The sequence below is a fragment of the Pan troglodytes genome, chromosome 1 (genome assembly GCF_028858775.2).
Source record: "Pan troglodytes isolate AG18354 chromosome 1, NHGRI_mPanTro3-v2.0_pri, whole genome shotgun sequence".
Lineage (NCBI taxonomy): Eukaryota > Metazoa > Chordata > Mammalia > Primates > Hominidae > Pan > Pan troglodytes.
Window position 1 is genome coordinate 98,239,072 of NC_072398.2, and position 20,657 is coordinate 98,259,728.

General features: G+C 50.6%; 2 protein-coding genes across 19 annotated transcripts in view; one reads left to right on the forward strand and one right to left on the reverse strand.

Annotated features, from left to right (window-relative positions):
* Positions 1-1,111: 1,111 nt before the first annotated feature.
* CERS2 (ceramide synthase 2) lies at positions 1,112-11,188 on the forward strand. 4 transcript variants are annotated; one of them, XM_054670785.2, is made up of 11 exons: positions 1,112-1,390; positions 7,288-7,461; positions 7,867-7,984; positions 8,178-8,296; positions 8,502-8,559; positions 8,665-8,715; positions 8,895-8,987; positions 9,177-9,305; positions 9,517-9,623; positions 9,750-9,903; positions 10,091-11,188. In XM_054670785.2, exons 2-11 carry the CDS (start codon positions 7,289-7,291, stop codon positions 10,229-10,231), a joined length of 1,143 nt encoding a protein of 380 aa, XP_054526760.1. In that variant the 5' UTR covers positions 1,112-1,390; position 7,288; the 3' UTR covers positions 10,232-11,188. The 4 variants fall into 4 exon arrangements, with proteins under 4 accessions (XP_054526760.1, XP_524865.3, XP_003308414.1 ...); XM_524865.8 differs by lacking the exon at positions 1,112-1,390 and adding an exon at positions 1,503-1,765; XM_003308366.5 differs by lacking the exon at positions 1,112-1,390 and adding an exon at positions 1,549-1,765 and having other exon boundaries at positions 7,248-7,461.
* Positions 11,189-11,641: 453 nt separating this feature from the next.
* SETDB1 (SET domain bifurcated histone lysine methyltransferase 1) overlaps positions 11,642-20,657 on the reverse strand; it is a 38,967-nt gene continuing 29,951 nt past the window's right edge. For 9 of the 15 annotated variants that reach the window (XM_054670727.2, XM_054670741.2, XM_016926699.3 and 6 more), the window contains exons 15-22: positions 17,027-17,196; positions 15,190-15,818; positions 14,227-14,255; positions 13,656-13,788; positions 13,236-13,401; positions 12,638-12,849; positions 12,296-12,384; positions 11,642-12,132 (exon numbers count right to left, since the gene is read on the reverse strand). In XM_054670727.2, coding sequence (XP_054526702.1) covers positions 12,015-12,132; positions 12,296-12,384; positions 12,638-12,849; positions 13,236-13,401; positions 13,656-13,788; positions 14,227-14,255; positions 15,190-15,818; positions 17,027-17,196 — 1,546 coding nt within the window. In that variant the 3' untranslated portion in view covers positions 11,642-12,014. Of the gene's footprint in view, positions 12,133-12,295; positions 12,385-12,637; positions 12,850-13,197; positions 13,402-13,655; positions 13,789-14,226; positions 14,256-15,189; positions 15,819-15,902; positions 16,196-17,026; positions 17,197-20,657 lie in introns of those variants that run through there. The other 6 variants (XR_010158314.1, XR_010158313.1, XR_010158316.1 and 3 more) reach the window with 4 other exon arrangements.

Consider the following 20,657-nt stretch of genomic DNA (forward strand, 5'->3'; position numbering starts at 1 on the left):
ACCCTCCAGAAAGGGCCTGAGATGAGGGATGGGCCCTCCAACTGGATTAGTGGGGGTTGCACTCCTTCCTACGAGGACTTGACCAGATAAACGGGGAAACAAGCTACTGTCAGAGGCTCTGATTGCAACAGCATAAAAAAGGCAATACTTCATCTAGGTGAGAAATTTGACAAAAGTACCTCTCCATGGAGTAAGCTGCAGCTCTCCCTGTATAGGAGCCCTCAAATACATCTTAGTCACCACTCGTTCACGTTAGGAGTTAAGACCAGCTTTCTAGGAAAACCATGTTGCATCTTCCAACAGTAATTACTTCTGAAACAGTAATTTTACCACACGACTCAAGGGGAAAACTTTTTTTTTTTTTAATTTATAAAGGAGTTGGGGGTCTCGCTATGTTGACCAGGCTGGTCTTGAACTCTGACCTCAAGTGATCTGCCCACCTCGGCCTCCCAAAGTGCTGAGATTACAGGCATAAGCCACCGCGCCAGGCCAAGGGGAGAACACTTTTTTTTTTTTTTTTTCCTGAGACGGAGTCTCACTCTGTCGCCCAGGCTGGAGTGCAGTGGCGAGATCTCGGCTCACTGCAAACTCCACCTCCAGGGTTCAAGCGATTCTCGTGGCTCAGCCTCCCGAGTAGCTGGGATTACAAGCGCGAGCCACCGTGCCCGGCTAATTTTTGTATTTTTAGTAGAGACAGGGTTTAACCATGTTGGCCAGGGTGGTCTCGAACGCCTGACCTCAGGTGATCTGCCCGCCTCGGCCTCCCAAAGTGCTGGGATTACAGGCGTGAGCCACCGCGCCCGGCCGGAAAACACTTTTTAACACGAAATCGAATACGGATAAACGTGGTGTCATTTGAAAACTCATACATTTTACAAAACAAAAGTTGGGGTGGCTCTTTCAGACAGGGCCGCCGGGTGTGCGCAAGTTCGGGTTTGCTCTTCCTTGCCACGGGGGTAGGTCCCGTAGCACCTAGGTGGAAAGGCCGCGGCTTTTACGGCGGGGTAGGCGAGGGTCGCCCGAGTGATCGCAGGCTCCGACTGGGTCTCGAGGGTCGGCTGCTTCGGTCTGCCCTGGAGAGGTTTTCAGCTTCGGCGCGAGGCACTTGGGCAGGATCCCCGGGCTGCACCCTCCTCCGCCCGCGCCCCGTGGGGCTGGAAGTGGGAATGTGCCCACCCTGGCGGGCACCGGGGGCCGCACAGCAGTTGGGGGTGGGTGGGGGTGGGTAGGAGTAAGGGGGCAGGGACACCGCCACTCGGAGCCCGGGACCCCGCGGCATCCAGTGCGTCTGTGTCGGTCCCAGTGGGAGACCTCCCACCCCGAAAAGAGACCGAAGTGGCGGAAGGAGCCCGCACCCGCCTCCCCACGTCGGCGGCTTCTCTAGCGCAAGGTGACGGGCGTGGACGCGGCTGTGGGGCCGGGAGCGGAGGGCTGGGGTCTGGGCTCCCGCGCCGGGGCGAAGGGGCAGCCGCAGCGCAGAGGCCCGCCCCGCCCTCCCCTCCCGTCCACGCCCAGCCTCCCGGCCCTTGGGCTGCTCGCGGCCTTTTCCCGGCTGGGCTCGGACTCAGCTCGACTGGGCTCGGCGGGCGGCGGCGGCGGCGCCGGCGGCTGGCGGAGGAGGGAGGGCGAGGGCGGGCGCGGGCCGGCGGGCGGGCGGAAGAGGGAGGAGAGGCGCGGGGAGCCAGGCCTCGGGGCCTCGGAGCAGCCACCCGAGCAGACGGAGTACACGGAGCAGCGGCCCCGGCCCCGCCAGCGCTGCCGCCGGGTGAGTCGGGGCCCCCGCCCGGCGCCCGAGCCCCGCGCGGGGGTGGGAAGGGGCTGCGGAAAAGTTGGGAGCCCCGGGTGCCGCTTTGTCGCGGGGCCACGGAGGGGTCGGGCTGGGAAGGCCGCGGGGCCGGGGCGAGGAGGGAGGCGGCGCTGGCGGGGGGCGCTGCGGGCGCTCATGGCGGCGGCCGCCGGGTAAGGCGGGCGCAGCGCCTCAAGGGAGCGGCCGGGGCCGGCGGGCCTGGCGCCGCGGTGTCCGCGGCAGCGCCGCCCTGAGCCGGAGAAGCTTTCCCGGGCAACAGGTAGGGCGGAAGGTGGGGACGCGGGGGCTGCGGGCGACGGGGCCGAGCCGCGGGCTTCCCTTTGTTGGGGAGTGGAGGAGCTTGGTGACCATTGGCGCGAGAGCCTCCACCCTGGCAGCGGCCCGCGGGGTTGCCCTGGCCTGGACGCGTCCTGTGGCTTGGGTGGGAGGAGAGGGGAGGGCCCTGCCCCGTTTTCTTCCTACCGGCCCACCGTGCCCACCTCGCAGGCGAGGTCAGAGCTTCCATGTGCTTAACGGGAAACAGGAAGGAGCGGCCCAGAGCGCCTGCCCCGGCCCGGTAGGGCTAAGGCATACCGTTATGAGGTGTGGGTGGCTGGCAAGGGAGCTCCTGGTGGAACTGGCTTTCTGGGCCGTAGCTTGTTAATCACTAGAGGCCCGTGGCAAGTGGGTTGACTGCAGGTGTAGAGCACTCATCTTTAGCCTGCAGTTGGAGTCTCTCCCTCCCTAAGCCTAGCTCCTGGCATCAAAACCTGGTTTCAGTCACCTGAGTTGCCAGGCCCAGGTTCAGGGGGTTCTGAGGATCGTGGCGAATGCAGTGAGCCCCTGTTCCTGGAGAAGTGAGTCCGAGCAGGTCTCCAGCAGGCAGTCACCCCCATATCTGTGCTGGGGCAGGGGTGGGTGGCGGTTGCTGCCGCATACCGGAGTCGGGATGACCGCACCGGGGTGTGAGTGGCTGCACATGTAAAGGGGCTCCTAAGGGTAAGGACTTGCCTGCAGTCCTGTCCCTGAGGACCTGGCGCTGACCATACCGTGATCTGCACAGTCTGTTCCAGAAAGGGATCCTTTTCTCCCCTGGTCCCCCACTCCCCTCACTGGGGCCTCTGGCCAGATTTTCCCCTGGGAGGAAGGGCCTCCTTTTTCCCCTGTCACTGGCCACAGGCTGGCTGATCCCTCACTGTGTCCTTCAACACCGCCCCAGCTGTCTCTCAAACCTACCGGCGTCTCCCTGCCCCTGGGGCCATAGTCTCATGCAGTGTTTGGGTCCGTGGAGGCCTTTGGTGGGACTTTGCAGACAAGCTGTAGGCCAGATGAGGCTAAGGACTACTGTTCTGACTGCCTCTCACCCACCTCTTTTTTACAATCTGGCTTATTTTGAGGCCCATCCTGCAGCCTGGAGGGATAACACACCTCTCATTGGCTCCATCCATGGCTTGTAGACTTATAGTTCATGACCTGCTTCTGTTGCCTGAAAGTTTTCAACAAGGAAGACTATTCAGGACTTCTTCAGTGGAAGCAGGGAGCCGGTGGGACCTTTGTCACTCCTCCCTTGTCAACAACTCCTTTCTATTTTCCTCAGTTATTCTTCCAAACTATGAGAGCCAGTCAGACTGACCACCTGGAGTCTGAGAGAATTCCTTCCTCTCAGGCCGAAACTTCTGCCTTCTCAGCCGTTTGGATCTACAGACTCCCATGGGGATCCTCTGCTCCTTTCATCCACCTAGAGGGGTCTTGTGGGGGTGTCAGTCAGAGTTGGGGCAAAGGTTGGGGCTGGACAGAGTGCTGCTCAAGTTCCTGCTAATCCAATGCCAGTTAAATCCCTGCTCTTCTGGCCCCTCTCCAGCCTGTGCCTCAGAAAGTGGCATCTGTGCCTCCAAGGCAGGTGCGTGTGAGAGAGAGCGTAGACAGATACCATGTCTCTTCATGTGTATGGGGGAGTGAAGTCTGGGTGGAAAAGTGTTTCTAGATGTGATTTTCTCCATAAGAAGTCAAGTAACTGCCCTGAAGGCCCAGGGGGCCTGGAAAAACAGGGTTGTCTCCTTACCGTGTGTACACTTCAGCTTTTCTTGCCCCAGCCTCTTGTTTATGGGGTCTTGCTTGGATCTGTGTGCTGGTGCTAAGAGGCCTCCCCAGTACTGCCACAGGGACCCAACTCTTTGGTTCTGTGGGGATGTGTAAGTGAGGCCGGCCAGGCCCCAGCTGTCCTCCCCTCTCTTCATGTTGAGTCAGAGGTCCTGACCCTGCTGAATCTGGGGCCTCCCTGCTGGGGAGATGGGGGTAGTGCCTCTCTGCTAATGGAGGTGCAGGACCACCATGGAGGGCTGTGGTCATGGGAAGCCTGCAACCTCGGTGTAAAAGCCCCCATTAATCTGCATTTCCCAAGTCTTCCACTCTCCCTGCTTGGAGTGGAAGAGGACAGGCGCTATCTCATCTTGGGGATGAGGAAGTTGCACTGCCCAGGTGTCTGTCCTTGACCATGCTCTAGTGCCTACTTTGCCTGCCCCCCACCCCCTGCTTTGCAGGCATGAGACATTCCTGGGCCCCAGGAGTCCAGCAGGGGCTCCACCCTCCCTCTGCGACTCCAGCCTGCTGCCTGACTAGAGAAACATCCCTGCCAGTTTTCACAGACCTGGTTGGGGATGGGATCTGAAGTCTAGGACTGCCAGGGCAACATGGTACCTTTGGCTTTACATTTCCCTGGAGAAGTTGGGCTCCAAGAGATAGCAGTCAGGTGACTGGGTCAGGCTGATTTCTCGCTTCCAATCAGGCTGAGCAAAAAAGTGGGAAGAGGGGGCCATGTGCACACATCAAAGTGTTCCGCATTGTCCCTTCTCTGTGCATTTTCTACCCTTGTCCCTTCTTTATTCAATTTTCTACAACTTTTCTCTAGGAAAAAAGTGTGTGTTTGTGTGGGGAAAGTTCCACTGTGGATAATTACATTTAATTTTGTTCAGTTCAGAAGGCTTCCGTCTGTTTAATTAAATATTTATTCTGGCTGAGGTGGAAGGGGCAGGGGCAGTGTCTGGAATGTGTGTGTGTGATTTGGGGGAGGAGGAGGGGAGAAGGTGGAGCTGAAGCTCCTTTGCTGGCAGTGCTGACCTCTGATTTCATCCGAGAGAGCAGTGACCAGGAGTGGGGACAAGGGGGTAAAGTCCTTGAGCTGGAATACTGACCCGTGACAGGCTGAGGGATTTCGCAAGGGCTACAGTGGTGGGTGGGGGTGGAGCGGGAGCTGTCAGAGCAGCAGCAGGACCAGCCCAACCCAGCTGTGGTCTCAGGCTCTGTCTTCAGTCAGTGGCACCAACTAGTCTCCAGGTCACTGTGGATAACAATTTCACCACTCTCTTTTCTTCCTGTCTCTGCTTTCACTTTCTGGGCCAGCCTAAATCCCACTGCCTCATCTCCTTCCCAGGAGAACAAGGGGTGGGGAGCCTGGAAAAGACTGTCATGGTCATCCTGCTGCGGCTTCTTGCTGAGTCCTAGGATTGCCAGGTGTTGTGCTGGACCCAGCATCCCTGGCTCTCCTGGACCATCTTGCCATTCCTCTCAGCTCCAAGCAGCTGCTCTTCCCTCATGAGCCACACACAGACCATTCCCTCCCTCCTCTGGGTATCCAAGTGGTCACTCCCACCATGTTGTTGTCTTTCAGTTGGGGGAGGAGGTTTACATAGTGGCTCTTTCCTAGACTGAGAGGGTATGGGTGTTCCCCTGCAGACTAGGATTCTGTTTTCTGGATGAGCATTTATACGAAATAGCTCTGACCAGGCACGGTGGCTCATGCCTGTAATCCCAGCACTTTGGGAGGCCAAGGCTGGCAGGTTGCTTGAGCCCAGGAGTTCAAGACCAGTCTGGGCAACATGGCAAAACCCTGTTTCTACCAAAAAAAAAAATTCAAAAATTAGCCAGATGTGGTGTGTGCTACTTGGTAGTGCATGCTACTCATAGCCCCAGGCACTCGGGAGGCTGAGGCAGGAGGGGAGGATGGCTTGAACCTGGGAGGTGGAGGTTGCAGTGAGCTGTGATTGTACCACTGCACTCCAGCTTGGGTGACAGAGGAAGACCCTGTCTCAAAAGAAAATAAAAGAATAGCTCTTAATTCCATCAGATGTATTGGTCCGCTCTCTTGGTTCCCTGCCCCACAATCCCTGACTCTTTGCAGCCCTACCTTCACTTTTCTTTCTGAAGAGTTATACATAGGGTCCTTCTGCCTTGTGTGTAGGGACTAGATGGCTTGGCATGGAGTGTCAACCTTGTGTGCAGTAGTTCGATGTCCAGTGATTGTGGAGCTCAGTGTCATTTGGGGACATAATTTTGCTTTACCTTGGCTTTTTTTTTTTTTTTTTTTTGAGACGGAGTCTCACTCTGTTACCCAGGCTGGAGTGCAGTGGCAAGAGCATGGCTCACTGCAACCTTCACCTCCCAGGCTCAAGTGATCCTCCCACCTCAGCCTCCTGAGTAGCTGGGATTACAGGCATGTGCCACCACACCCAGCTAATTTTTGTATTTTTTGTAGAGATGGGGTTTCACCGTGTTGCCCAGGCTGGTCTCAAATTCCTGAGCTCAAGTGATCAGCCTGCCTTGGTCTCCCAAAGTGCTGGGATTACAGGCGTGAGCCACTGCCCAGCCTACCCTGTCTCTTAATTTTTCTTTAGGGACTTGCTACTCAGATGGGTTGTAGGTTGTAGGGAAGGGGAAGAAGGGTTTGCCTCAGCCCTGCAATGTTTTGGGGCACCCCCTGGAAGCTTTCAGCTGAGTTGGCTTGGAGGCTCGAGGAAGTGGCCAGAGTGTAGGGGGATAAGGGAGGGACTTTACTCAGATTGTTGGCTACAGCTTCTAGGGCCAGGTCCTGCCTGTCTTGCAGGTTCAGATAGCAAAATGACAAGACCCCCAAGGTTCTTCCCCCACCCCCCGAAATCAGAGGTTGTAAGGACCCCAAGTTTTTTAATTCCAGGGAATCACGTCTGCAGGTTGCTGTAGACAATAAATGCTTTTTTTTTTTTTTTGAGACAGTCTCGCTGTCACCTAGGCTAGAGTGCAATGGCGTGATTCCGGCTCACTGCAACCTCTGCCTCCTGGGTTCAAGCGATTCTCCTGCCTCAGCCTCCCGAGTAGCTGGGACTATAGGCGCCCGCCACCACACCCAGCTAGTTTTTTGTATTTTTTAGTAGAGATGAGGTTTCGCCGTGTTGGCCAGGCTGGTCTCGAACTCCTGACCTCGTGATCTGCCAGCCTCGGCCTCCCAAAGTGCTGGGACCACAGGCATGAGCCATCACGGCCGGCCTAACAGTAAATGTTAAAACTGGAAAGCCACCGTATTACAGATGAGGAAACTGATTTGCCCAAGGTTACATAGCCAGGATAGGGATCTAGAGTTCGACTCTCTGCCCCCTTCTCCTTTTGATACATCCTGAAAACTTTTATTCATCTATCTCTTCCTCCATAGCTACTCCCTCTTGATGCCCTCCCCTTTGCCCCTCACTCAGGATGCTCCAGACCTTGTATGATTACTTCTGGTGGGAACGTCTGTGGCTGCCTGTGAACTTGACCTGGGCCGATCTAGAAGACCGAGATGGACGTGTCTACGCCAAAGCCTCAGATCTCTATATCACGCTGCCCCTGGCCTTGCTCTTCCTCATCGTTCGATACTTCTTTGAGCTGTAAGCATGCCAACCTACCCTCATGCCTTCCCCTGTTGCCAGTTGCAGTTTCTTGGACTTCAAGTTTGTTCCTTGCTGTTTAATTAGCCCTTGACCCTGATGTTGTGGCTACTCAGGTTCCTGCCCACTGTGCACCCCCTCCCCTGAAGGCACCATTGTCTTCCTGAAGGCTCAGCACCCCCAGGCCCTTTCCATCAATGGTTATTTGTTCTCACCCTCTACCCGCTGCCCGCCTGGCCACTAGTGAACACACAGGCAGCTTTGTCAGCTGTGGGCAGCCGTGGAGGCTAGAGAAAAGGGGGTTGCCAGGAAGCTGGGGAAACTGAGGCCAGGGTAAAGTTGCCTTAGCTTGCAGCCCTTTCCCTTCCCAGCAAGCTAGATACCTTACTCATATCCCTTCCCCAGGTACGTGGCTACACCACTGGCTGCCCTCTTGAACATAAAGGAGAAAACTCGGCTGCGGGCACCTCCCAACGCCACCTTGGAACATTTCTACCTGACCAGTGGCAAGCAGCCCAAGCAGGTATGAACCGCATGCTGCTCTGGCTCTGGGAATCACTGAGTTTGGTGGTGGGGGGACAGGGTTTGAATGTTAGCTCTGGCAGGTGAAGAGATGGGGAAGCAGTGGTGCTGACTGAGGTTGTTACTGGGAGAGGCTGGGGATGCTGCTGAGTTCCGAAGGTAAACATAACAATGGGCTTCTTCACTGTGCCCAGGTGGAAGTAGAGCTTTTGTCCCGGCAGAGCGGGCTCTCTGGCCGCCAGGTAGAGCGTTGGTTCCGTCGCCGCCGCAACCAGGACCGGCCCAGTCTCCTCAAGAAGTTCCGAGAAGCCAGGTGGGGGAGGCTGGGGCAGAAGCTGGGTGACATGGAATATCCTGATGTGTCTTGCTGGGAGGGATAGGCGGTGGCTATACGCAGGGAGATGTGAGGAGGTGAATTCAGTTATTAATGGTATCTTGTGAGGGTATCTGCAGGTATTTGGGGGCTGCTGGGGGACTGTGCTATCCTCTGACCTAGCCATTTCTGCTTCCTCTGCCAGCTGGAGATTCACATTTTACCTGATTGCCTTCATTGCCGGCATGGCCGTCATTGTGGATGTGAGTGGGGATTACTGGGAGGTGGGAGTAGGTTCTCTGGCAAGGTCAGGTGAGGCCATGGAATTTGGGTTCCTCCTCTTTTAACTTCTCACCATCTCTCTGCAGAAACCCTGGTTCTATGACATGAAGAAAGTTTGGGAGGGATATCCCATACAGGTATGAGTTCTGCTTCCTCATGTGGGGGTGGACTAAGACACACCCTAGTGAAGAGACGGTTTGTGGAATCCATGGCAGAGGGATTAGAGTGATGGAATGAAAAACCTCAGGGGCTAGGGGGTTTGTGGAGTGGGGACACCCTTGGGGCTGGTTGCTCTTACCTCTCTCTCCTCTCCCAGAGCACTATCCCTTCCCAGTATTGGTACTACATGATTGAACTTTCCTTCTACTGGTCCCTGCTCTTCAGCATTGCCTCTGATGTCAAGCGAAAGGTGGGTGAAGGGGTTGTGCAATTAAGCCTCAGAGCCAAAATGAGGCCCTGGGATGAACACCCTCTCCTTTGACTTCTGGGTACTCTGAATGGAGCTGTTGGTATATGGGGAACCAAAGGCAAGGGGTAAGAAGGCATAGTGAGAGCTGGGGAATAAAAAAAGGCCCTGGGGCCTGCATCATCTCTGCAGGATTTCAAGGAACAGATCATCCACCATGTGGCCACCATCATTCTCATCAGCTTTTCCTGGTTTGCCAATTACATCCGAGCTGGGACTCTAATCATGGCTCTGCATGACTCTTCCGATTACCTGCTGGAGGTCAGGCTTCCTCAAATCTAGAGACCCTGGTGCAGGTTCTTCTGTCCCTTTGGTTTTCTTTGGGAGGGAGGTACGGGGTGGGAATTTGGAGGATGACATTCCTGGGACCAAGGAGGAGGGCACAGAGTCAGTGCTCCTAACTGGAGTGTACATATGAATGTACTCGAGGGAGTCAGGAGCCCATGATGATGGATGGGGGCTCTCTATGCAGTCAGCCAAGATGTTTAACTACGCGGGATGGAAGAACACCTGCAACAACATCTTCATCGTCTTCGCCATTGTTTTCATCATCACCCGACTGGTCATCCTGCCCTTCTGGTGAGTAGGCAGCTAGGCTACACTCCTGTTCTGAAGAAATCAGGAGCCTTGCCTTTCTTCCCCTCCTGTATCTCCCCGGTGTCTGACCTGCTCTTGTCCACGTTCTCTCTCTCCTTGAATCCTCAGGATCCTGCATTGCACCCTGGTGTACCCACTGGAGCTCTATCCTGCCTTCTTTGGCTATTACTTCTTCAATTCCATGATGGGAGTTCTACAGCTGCTGCATATCTTCTGGGCCTACCTCATTTTGCGCATGGCCCACAAGTTCATAACTGGAAAGGTGAAGCCCTGTTCCCATTGTGTAGGCCTTACTACTCTCTACAACTTCCTGAACTCCCATCTTGCCAGTAACTCTCTAAAAAACTAGTGTGGAGCCCTGGGTATAACAGGAACAAGCCCTCAGAGAGAAGCAGTACTTAGGGGTTTGAGGATCTCATGTAATAACCCTTCTTGTCCCTTTTCCACAGCTGGTAGAAGATGAACGCAGTGACCGGGAAGAAACAGAGAGCTCAGAGGGGGAGGAGGCTGCAGCTGGGGGAGGAGCAAAGAGCCGGCCCCTAGCCAATGGCCACCCCATCCTCAATAACAACCATCGTAAGAATGACTGAACCATTATTCCAGCTGCCTCCCAGATTAATGCATAAAGCCAAGGAACTACCCCCCTCCCCGCGCTATAGGGTCACTTTAAGCTCTGGGGAAAAAGGAGAAAGTGAGAGGAGAGTTCTCTGCATCCTCCCTCCTTGTCACCCAGTTGCCTTTAAACCAAATTCTAACCAGCCTATCCCCAGGTAGGGGGACGTTGGTTATATTCTGTTAGAGGGGGATGGTCGTATTTTCCTCCCTATCCGCCAAGTCATCCTTTCTACTGCTTTTGAGGCCCTCCCTCAGCTCTCTGTGGGTAGGGGTTACAATTCACATTCCTTATTCTGAGAATTTGGCCCCAGCTGTTTGCCTTTGACTCCCTGACCTCCAGAGCCAGGGTTGTGCCTTATTGTCCCATCTGTGGGCCTCATTCTGCCAAAGCTGGACCAAGGCTAACCTTTCTAAGCTCCCTAACTTGGGCCAGAAACCAAAGCTGAGCTTTTAACTTTCTCCCTCTATGACACAGATGAATTGAGGGTAGGAGGAGGGTGCACATAACCCTTACCCTACCTCTGCCAAAAAGTGGGGGCTGTACTGGGGACTGCTCGGATGATCTTTCTTAGTGCTACTTCTTTCAGCTGTCCCTGTAGCGACAGGTCTAAGATCTGACTGCCTCCTCCTTTCTCTGGCCTCTTCCCTTTCCCTCTTCTCTTCAGCTAGGCTAGCTGGTTTGGAGTAGAATGGCAACTAATTCTAATTTTTATTTATTAAATATTTGGGGTTTTGGTTTTAAAGCCAGAATTACGGCTAGCACCTAGCATTTCAGCAGAGGGACCATTTTAGACCAAAATGTACTGTTAATGGGTTTCTTTTTTAAATTAAAAGATTAAATAAAAAATATTAAATAAAACATGGCAATAAGTGTCAGACTATTAGGAATTGAGAAGGGGGATCAACTAAATAAACGAAGAGAGTCTTTCTTATGCCTTCCTTGCAGTTATGTAATATTTTCTTTTTTAAATTTCACATGCATGTAATTTGAGCACTTTGGGGGGCCAAAGAGGGTGGATCACTAGAGGTCAGGAGTTTGAGACCAGCCTGGCCAACATGGCGAAACCCCATCTCTACTAAAAATACATCTAGCTGGGTGTGGTGGCGGGCGACTGTAATCTCAGCTACTTAGGAGGCTGAGGCAGGAGAATCACCTGAACCCGGGAGGCGGAGGCTGCAGTGAGTCGAGATTGCGCCATTGCACTCCAGCCTGGGTGACAGAGCGAGAACTCCATCATCTAAAAAAATTCACATGCAAGAAGCAAAGGTAGACAAGGTGTAGAAGATGAATGACAGCAGCCCACAGGGGAGGATGGGGATAATACCTCACTGAAAGATCCAGAATTGGGAGTATCGGGCTGAGAGAGAGAAACAAAACCACAATCTTAGTTTTATCATATTGTTAAAAGACTTTCAAGAAATAATACAAACTGGAGATAGTAGATACACAGGCTCCATTCTAAGAACAAAGTCTGTTAGAAGCAGGAACACTTGGACAAATATGGGATGGGAGGGATGTCAGGCCTAGGTTAGAGTGGTGATCTCTCCCCACCCTTTAGGGCCTTTGGAGGTGGAGAAGGGATCCTGCCTGCTAGCACCACATTGGAAGGGATCATCTGGTCCAGAACCCCCATTTCTATCTACTAGGAGCTGGGGGGAGTAGCTAGCCCAGAGACTTCGGGTCAGGGTTCAACAATCAGGAAGACCCAGTTCCTGAGGAAACGACAGTTCAAGAAGGGTTGGGAAGAAGGCTGTCCTCTAAAGAAGACGTCCTCTGCATTCAATGGCCCCACAGCAACAGAGTAGCTCCTTGCCTTCCACACTGCCCACCTCGTAGTTGTAGTCCCAAGTAAGTTCTGTCCCAGCCCGGATTCTTCTGAAGAGGAAGAAAAGGATGGTGTGTGGCAAAGACAGCAGATAACCCAGGCACTTGGGGTTACTGAATATGTAGGTGGAGTTGGATCATGAATGGAGGAGGGGCCCTTAGAACTTCAGTGGTCCTTGCCCCTCCCCAGTCATCCCCTTTCCTGACTCCTTACTTGCTGGCAAAGAAGGCCACCCAGGGGAAGCGAAGATCATGGGTATCCACGAAGACATTCTGGACAAACAGGTTGGGGCTGCAACTGTGCTGTAGGTTTAAGGACAGGATCAAATAAGAACCAGGGAAACTGAACCTGGCTTTGCAGGGAGAGTGAGAGTTGGAAGAAAAATGATGCCATCTGACCCTCCCCATTATAATAGATGCTTTGAAAGAAAGCTACCTCTTTAAGATCCTTTGAGATCAAGAGTTTATAACAAGAAAAGGGCTTATAGAGTATGTTAAAAGAAATCTGAGGACCATGGGATAATCCAGCATCTAGAGGTGGGGAGAGGGGTCTCACGTTGAGGTAGCGGCCCAGGTTGCCTTCAAGCTTGGCATCAATGATGTAGCAAGACTCCTCGCCATCATAGAATTGGCGTGTGTTCTTACGAACAGGTGCGCTCTCCCCCTTGTCCACAGAGGCCATGTTGGTTGATTTAATTGCAATCCCATGGGTTGATTTAAGAGCAAAGCCTCGGGTTGATTTTACTGCCACTTGACGCTTCATTGGACCTGGACAGGAGGGAGAATGGGGTCAGGACCCATCCCAACTCATGAACGGACATTCTATCATGAATGGACATTCTACCCCTATTTCTCTCCCAACATTGCAGCTGAGAAACACCAATAAGCTGGAACTCAAAGATCCTAAGTAGCAGGTTTTTTTTTCAAGCATAATTAGATCTGCTAGACAAAGGAGCTGAGGGGAAAGAGTAAAAAAATGGAAATGAGAGAGGATGTGTCAAACAATAGTTTAGCTTGGAGTCAGCCCTCCCAGAGATGCTCCAATTCTTAGGATCTGAATTTTTACCCGCTACTTCTTTAGCTTCCTTAAAAAATGCTCTATCCCAAGTTTCTTACTATTTCTTCCCACCATTCCCAAAATTTTTCCAGGCTACCAGTCATGTTCTTCTTGTCCTCAAAGTCATCCCCTTCAGAGCCAGAGGATATGGTCTGGATATCATCACTGTCAACCGCTGTAGCCGAAGTCTGACCAGCAGTGGGCTTTCGGCTGGTCCCACTTTCCCCCTCACTTTCTGTGCTGCTGGACAGTGTCAGGACATCCTGGGGAAGCAGGAGGGTAAGAAGTAAGAGAAGTAAATGGGAAGGGCTCCTTTAAGTCCTTGCTGTTACCCACGGTTTGGCAGGAAAGGGCGGTGGCAAGAGGAAGATTAGATGCTGGATGAAAGAAAATAAGGCAGGAAGTCAAGGCTAAAGAAGTAGGAGAAGACCTAACAGTAATTATAGTGAAGGACTTGATGAGGTGACAATGGCCCATTTTCCTTTATTAGACTCTGAATAAGCTTGAGGTGACTTACATCAGGGTTGGACTGAGCAGAAGCCATGAGTCTTCGGCTTTGATGCATACTAGTCTTACTAGGTGGGCGGCGAAGTCCTTCAGGCTTCACAGGAGAAGGATTGTAACCGTAATTTCGAGAGCTTTCAGTAACTCTAATGGGAGGGGAAGGAATGAAGCCAACAGGTTACTGGCTGTTTCTTAGGCTTCTAGCCTAGGTTTGAGAGAAGGCAGATTTGGAGACAGGTCAAAAAGACAGGCACTGGGCTGGACATGGTAGCTCATGGCTGTAATCCCAGCACTTTGGGAGGCTGAGGATCCCCTTTGGGAGCATCGCTTGAGCCCAGGAGTTCAAGACCAGTCTGGGAAACATGGTGAAACCCCGTGTCTACAAAAAATACAAAAACTAGCCAGGCATGGTGGTGCACACCCGTAGTCCCAGCTACTAGGGAGGCTGAGGTGGGAGAATCTCTTGAGCCTGGGAGGGGGAGGTTGCAATGAGCTGAGATTACGCCACTGCACTCCAGCCTGGGTGACAAAGCAAGACTCTGTCTCAAAACAAAACAAAACAAAACAAAACAAAAGGCACTTACACTGACATCTTGTTTCGGTCGTCAGTGTCCTGGAAAAGAACAAGTGAAGGGTTAAATGCTTTCACAGCCTAGGGTAACAAGTCCAATAATCAGACTTCAAATGACCTCCACAGATAACATCAGCCAGTGACAGGTACACATTCTAAAGTGGGGTGGGTAAACCACTCTGCAACTTGACAGAAATCCTCACTACACTCCCTGGCTAGAGCCTTTAAGCCTTCTCAGTGATGGGGCTTAATGCTCATGGAAAACACCACGAGCAGGATTACATCAACCAGGGACAGTTTCACCATCTGTAATGTGGAAAGCATCATCATCATCAAAGAGATACTTAAAATCAATTATTGTTTCTCTACTTTAGTAGAAGGAAACGATGTGAATAATTTGAAACAGCATTTAACATTAAAAAATCACTTATAAATCTTTCATTTTGTAATTAATCAGATACTTGTCCACCCTCTACCACCAGGCAAGTGGATTTTAAAATATTTTTTTTTTTTTGAGACAGAGTCTCGTTCTGTCACCCAGGCTGGAGTGCAGTGGTGCGATCTCGGCTCACTGCACCTCCACCCTCCAGGTTCAAGCGATTCTCCTGCCTCAGCCTCCCAAGTAGCTGGAAATACAGGCATGCACCACCACACCCGGCTAATTTTTGTATTTTTTAGTAGAGACGGGGTTTCACCATGTTGGCCAGGATGGTCTCCAACTCCTGAACTTCAAGTTATCCACCTGCCTCGGCCTCCCAAAGTGTTGGGATTACAGGCGTGAGCCACTGTGCCCGGTCAATAATTTGGTTCTTTAAACAAACACTAGGAATGTGCTAGTTAGGGGGAGAGATAACGAGGTGGCCACAGAAATATCCATCAAGTAGAATAATCTACATGCAAAGACTCATGGTGAGACTGCATTGTTACTGCACCAAAGTTAAAGCCATAGCTCTCAGAGTGTTCTGCCACTGCTTACCTCTTTCTTGGCCTGTTTGATGTCTCCCTCATCCTTGATGCCTAGTCCTGAGGTGGAGGCCTTCTCAGCCTCCATTCGGCTTCCCCCAGCCCGGCCCTCCCCACCTTCATTAGTCTTGAAGGATGAATGGCTATCAGAGTCAGCAAAACCACCTTCACTGACACTATTGCAGCTCAACCATGAGGCCACCTTGTTCTTGGGTGTCTCTTCGGAGGAAGGTGGATTGCAGCCACCTACAGGGATTGAGGGAGGAACAGGAATATGTGGGGGTCCAAGATCTGGGGGGTGGGAGTCCTTGGAAGTTGTCTCAGAGAGTCCGTTCTCTTTCTGGCCCCGGGTCTGCCTCCGGGTAGCATAGCTCCGCCACACTGAACTGGTGCTGAAGTCCTCATCCTTACAGAAGTTATCATCTGAGCTATCATCATTGGACTCTTCAGGGTCCTCTGTACCGCTGTTGCCATCTTCCTGGTCCTTCAAGTCTACACCACTGCTGTCAGAGGAACAGGGGGCATCACTCTCATATCCTTCTTTGAAGTTCTCCACGCTCTCGATATGGTCCAGATTTGCAAAGTACTCATCACCCATTTCCAGACCCTCCTTGTCTGCAAAGTCATCTGTCAGGATTTTGCCTGAGAATGAAGAGAATTAAAGGCCTTCTAGGGTTATGGGGACCTATTAGTTTTTTTTTGTTTGCTTTTTTTTTTTTTTTTTTTCAGATGGAGTCTTGCTCTGTCACCCAGGCTGGAGTGCAGTGGTGCGATCTCGGCTCACTGCAACCTCTGCCTCCCGGGTTCAAGTGATTCTCCTGCCTTAGCCTCCTGAGTAGATAGGACTACAGGTGCACGCCACCATGCCTGGCTAATTTTTTTTGTATTTTTGGTAGAGACGGCGTTTCACCATGTTGGCCAGGTTGGTCTCGAACTCCTGACCTCAGGTGATCTGCCCGCCTCAGCCTCCCACAGTGTTGGGATTACAGGTGTTAGCCACCGCACCCGGCCACGGGGACCTATTAGAAAGAATAAGGGTTATTCCATCAATACCCGCTCTACCAGCATATAGAGTCAAAAAGCCTCCATTCTGGTCTCTCATTTCTGTTTTTTTTTTTTTGTTTTTGAGACAGTTTCGCTTTTGTCACCCAGGCTGGAGTGCAGTGGCATGATCTCGGCTCACTGCAATCTCTGCCTCAAGGGTTCAAGTGATTCTCCTGCCTCAGCCTCCCAAGTAGCTGGGATTACAGGCATCCACCACCACACCTGGCTAATTTTTGTATTTTTAGTAGAGATGGGGTTTCAACTATGTTGGCCAGGCTGGTCTCCAACTCCTGACCTCAGGTGATCCACCCACTTCGGCCTCCCAAAGTTTTGGGATTACAGGCATGAGCCACCACGCCGGCCCAGTGTTTCTCTTTGATAATACCTCCCTTTGTATCTTAACTATGAAAGTATGGAGAACTTACTGTCATTTTAAATCTTGACCTTTCTGTCTTTCCATTTCTTCTACTTTATTGAAACAGAGTACTGGGCTATGCTAAAAGATCTCTGAGTGGAGTGACGTGGGAGAAAATGATACACTGGACTCTATAATCATGTCTGTTCTCTGAAATATCACCATGTCCAAAATTTCATCCCTTTTCATTCTCTTATTTGTGAAACACTTGTGTCCCTCTCTGGTCTAGCTAGACAGGTACATCACTCATCACGTTCTTTGTAGAAGTCCCTGGCCTCCTCTTACTCCAGTTCACATGTCAAGCACTTTCTTCTTATGTTCAATTTGTCTCTGGTTCAATTCCCTACCATGTCCCAGTCTCAGAAAACAACCCTTATATTTTATCACCAACCTGCATAAATACAAACAAAAGAGCCTTTGGCAATGTCATCCAAGCAGCGGATACCCCAGCCCTTGTTCTGTGTCTTGAATAGCTGTAGCCGAACTTGTAGTCCATGTTGCACCAACCGGTTTGTGCACATGTTTGGGTCACATTTGCAGCGTTTGTTACACTCATATACCCTGGGAGGAGGTTAGAATAAAATCAATCACGGTATGATCACTAGAGCACAAAAAAATCCATAAAACTATTATAATTCTTAAGCTATCATCATTTATAATGTGTTGTGGATAAAGATTAAAAATTAGGTAATGATCTAAGTGAGTGGATCTATTGAACCATCTATGCTCTTTGATTCATTTGGAAATGTAGCCCAAGGAAAAAATTTAGAGGGTGGAGAAAGATTTATAAAGATGTCTATAGCAAGACAGCTCATAAAAGTGAATGCTAGAGTGCCTAACACCTGGAGAAAAGCTAAGTAAACTATAATGGGAATACAGATTACAGAGCCATTAAAATAAGCACTATATGGACGGTCAATTTGTAGAAATAGATGCACAAAATAAAGACGTGAGAAATTCCTGGTGAGGTTTCTTACTAACAACAGCAAAAATAATAATAATAATAAAAATAAATAAATGTGAGAAAAACAGAGGCCAACATAACAGATACGAAAGGGAATAAAGAGATAGGAGGAACTGTGACTAATGTTCATGGTAACGTTGATTTTCATTCTTTCATTCAGTAAACAATTATTAAACACCAAGAGCTCTACTAAACACTGGAAACATAACAATGAAAAAGATCGTGCTGGGCGTGGTGGCTCATCCCTGTAATCCCAGCACTTTGGGAGGCCAAGGTGGGTAGATCACGAGGTCAGGAGAGTGAGACCATCCTGGCTAACACAGTAAAACCCCGTCTCTAATAAAAATTAAAAAATTAGCCGGGTGTGGTGGCATGCATCTGTAGTCCCAGCTACTTGGGAGGCTGAGGTAGGAGAATTCCTTGAACCCAGGAGGCGGAGGTTGCAGTGAGCCAAAATCAAGCCACTGCACTCCAATCTGGGCGACAGGGTGAGACTCTGTCTCAAAAAAAAAAAAAAAGAAAAAAGAAAAAAAAAAGGTCATAATTTCTACCCTCAGGGAGCTCTTTTTTTTTTTTTTGGAGACAGAGTTTCGCTCTCATTGCCCAGGCTGGAGTGCAATGGCGCAATCTCAGCTCACAACCTCCACCTCCCGTGTTCAAGTGATTCTCCTGCCTCAGCCTCCCAAGTAGCTGAGATTACAGGCACGCGCCACCATGCCTTGCTAATTTTGTATTTTTAGTAGAGATGGAGTTTATCCATGTTGATCAGGCTGGTCTCGAATTCCGGACCTCATGTGATCCGCCTGCCTTAGCGAACCAAAGTGCTGGGAGTACAGGTGTGAGCCACCGTGCCCAGCCCAGGGGAGCTCATATTCTATCTAATTTAAGAATTTGGGCCAGGCGCAGTGGCTCATGCCTGTAATCCCAGCTACTGAGGATGCTGAGGTGAGAAGATCACTTGAGCTCAGGAGTTCGAGGTTTCAGTGAGCTATGATCATACCACTGCGCTCCAGCCTGAATGACAAAGCAAGTCCACCCCATCTCTGAAAAAGAAAAAAATTTTAATTATTTTTAAACAACCATTAAAGGTAATCAGAGGGATCTAGCACATACCAACATTAAAGGAAGATAACACAGTTATACTAAGAAAGCTAATTGTTTCAGGTAACAATGTTTTTGCTCTATTTGCCCAGTGTTAGAATTTTACTTATTTTCTTGGTATGTAAAATCAATGGAAGAAATTTACTTTGGAAATGTATCAACAGCTCAGTTAGTTCATGATTTTAGTCATATCCTCTCTCCAGATAAAGATGGTAAGAGCAGCTTCTAGTTACTAAGCATATACTTTTGTGTTTGGCATTGTGTGAATGCCTTATATATACATATTCTATCCTTAAAGCTGCCCTAATACAGGTGATGTTTTTTCTTTTTGAGACACAGTCTCGCTTTGTCGCCCAACCTCCGCTTCCTGGGTTCAAGCAATTCTCCTGCCTCAGCCTCCCGAGTAGCTGGGATTATAGGTGCATGCCATCATACCCAGCTAATTTTTGTATTGGAGACAGGGTTTTACCATGTTGGCCAGGCTGGTCTTGAACTCCTGACCTCAGGTGATCCACCTGCTTCGACCTCCCATTTTTTTTTTTTTTTCTTGAGTCATGGTCTTGCTCTGTCACCCAGACTATAGTGCAGCGGCACAAACACAGCTCACTGCAGCCTTGACCTCCTGGGCTCAAGTGATCCTCCTGCCTCAGTCTCCTAAGTAGCTGGGACCACAGCTGCATGCCACCATGCCCAGCTAATTTTTAAAACTTTTTTTGTAGAGACAAGGTCTCATCACATTGCCCAGGCAAGTCTGGAACTACTGAACTCAAGCCATCCCCCCACCATGGCCTCCCAAAGTGCTGGGATTACAGGTGTGAGCCATCATGTCTAGCTTTTTTTTCTAACTTTAAAAAAGATTATTTCCCATGTCGGTAATCCCAGCACTTTGGGAGCAAGACTCCATAGCAAAAAAAAAAAAGAGATTATTTCCTTGGTGGTCTAGTGGGTAGGGGGAAATAAAAGATTATTGAAATGTAATATACGCAGAGGAAAGTACACATAAGTCTATACAGATCAATGAATTTTACAAACTCAGCATACCATGTAACCTGCACCAGATCAAGAAACAACTTTGTTAGGTCCCTTAAAACCCCACTGGGGACATGGGGGTGTTTATGTTAATATCCTCTGTTTACAGCTGATCAAAAAAGATCAGCTCAGTAGGGGCAGGGCTGGAATTTGAACTCAGGTGTCATTATTACCACATGAAACCTTTACAGTAGCTATACTATCATTCATTCATTCCACAAAATTTAAGTGGTTACTTTTTTTTTTTTTTTTTTTGAGGTGGAGTCTCACTATCGCCTAGGCCGGAGTGCAGTGGTGGGATCTTGGCTCACTGCAACCTCCACCTCGCGGGTTCAAGTGATTCTCCTGCCTCAGCCTCTGGAGTAGCTGGGATTACAGGCGCCTGCCACCGCACATGGCTAATTTTTGTATTTTTAGTAGAGACGGGGTTTTAACATCTTGGCCAGGCTGATCTTGAATTCCTGACCTCGTAATCCACCTGCCTCGGCCTCCCAAAGTGCTGGGATTACAGGCGTGAGCCACTGCGCTTGGCTTTTTTTTTTTTTTTTTTGAGATGAAGTCTCCTTCTGTCGCCCAGGCTGGAGTGCAATGGTGCAATCTCGGCTCACTGCAACCTCTGCCTCCTGGGTTCAACCAATTCCCCCATCTCAGCCTCCTGAGTAGCTAGCACTACAGGCATGCGCCACCACGCCTGGCTAATTTTTTATACTTTATTAGTAGAGACAGGGTTTCACCATGTTGGCTAGGCTGGTCTCGAACTCCTGACCTCAAGTGATCTGCCTGCCTTGGCCTCCCAAAGTGCTGGGATTACAGGCATCAGCCACTGCACCTGGCCTAAGTGATTACTATGTGCCAGGCATTGGGTAAACTGGTGATACAATGGTTAGCAAGACAAAGAGACAGATAAGATCCTTGCCTTCATGAAGGA

Excerpts from the sequence above, each read along its gene's own strand:
- CERS2 (XM_009430864.5), top strand. The coding sequence starts at position 3,610 with ATGCCAGTTAAATCCCTGCTCTTCTGGCCCCTCTCCAGCCTGTGCCTC. Across the intron at positions 8,988-9,176 it reads CCTCTGATGTCAAGCGAAAG|GATTTCAAGGAACAGATCAT; the intron begins GTGGGTGAAGGG and ends TCATCTCTGCAG. Across the intron at positions 9,624-9,749 it reads CTGGTCATCCTGCCCTTCTG|GATCCTGCATTGCACCCTGG; the intron begins GTGAGTAGGCAG and ends TTGAATCCTCAG.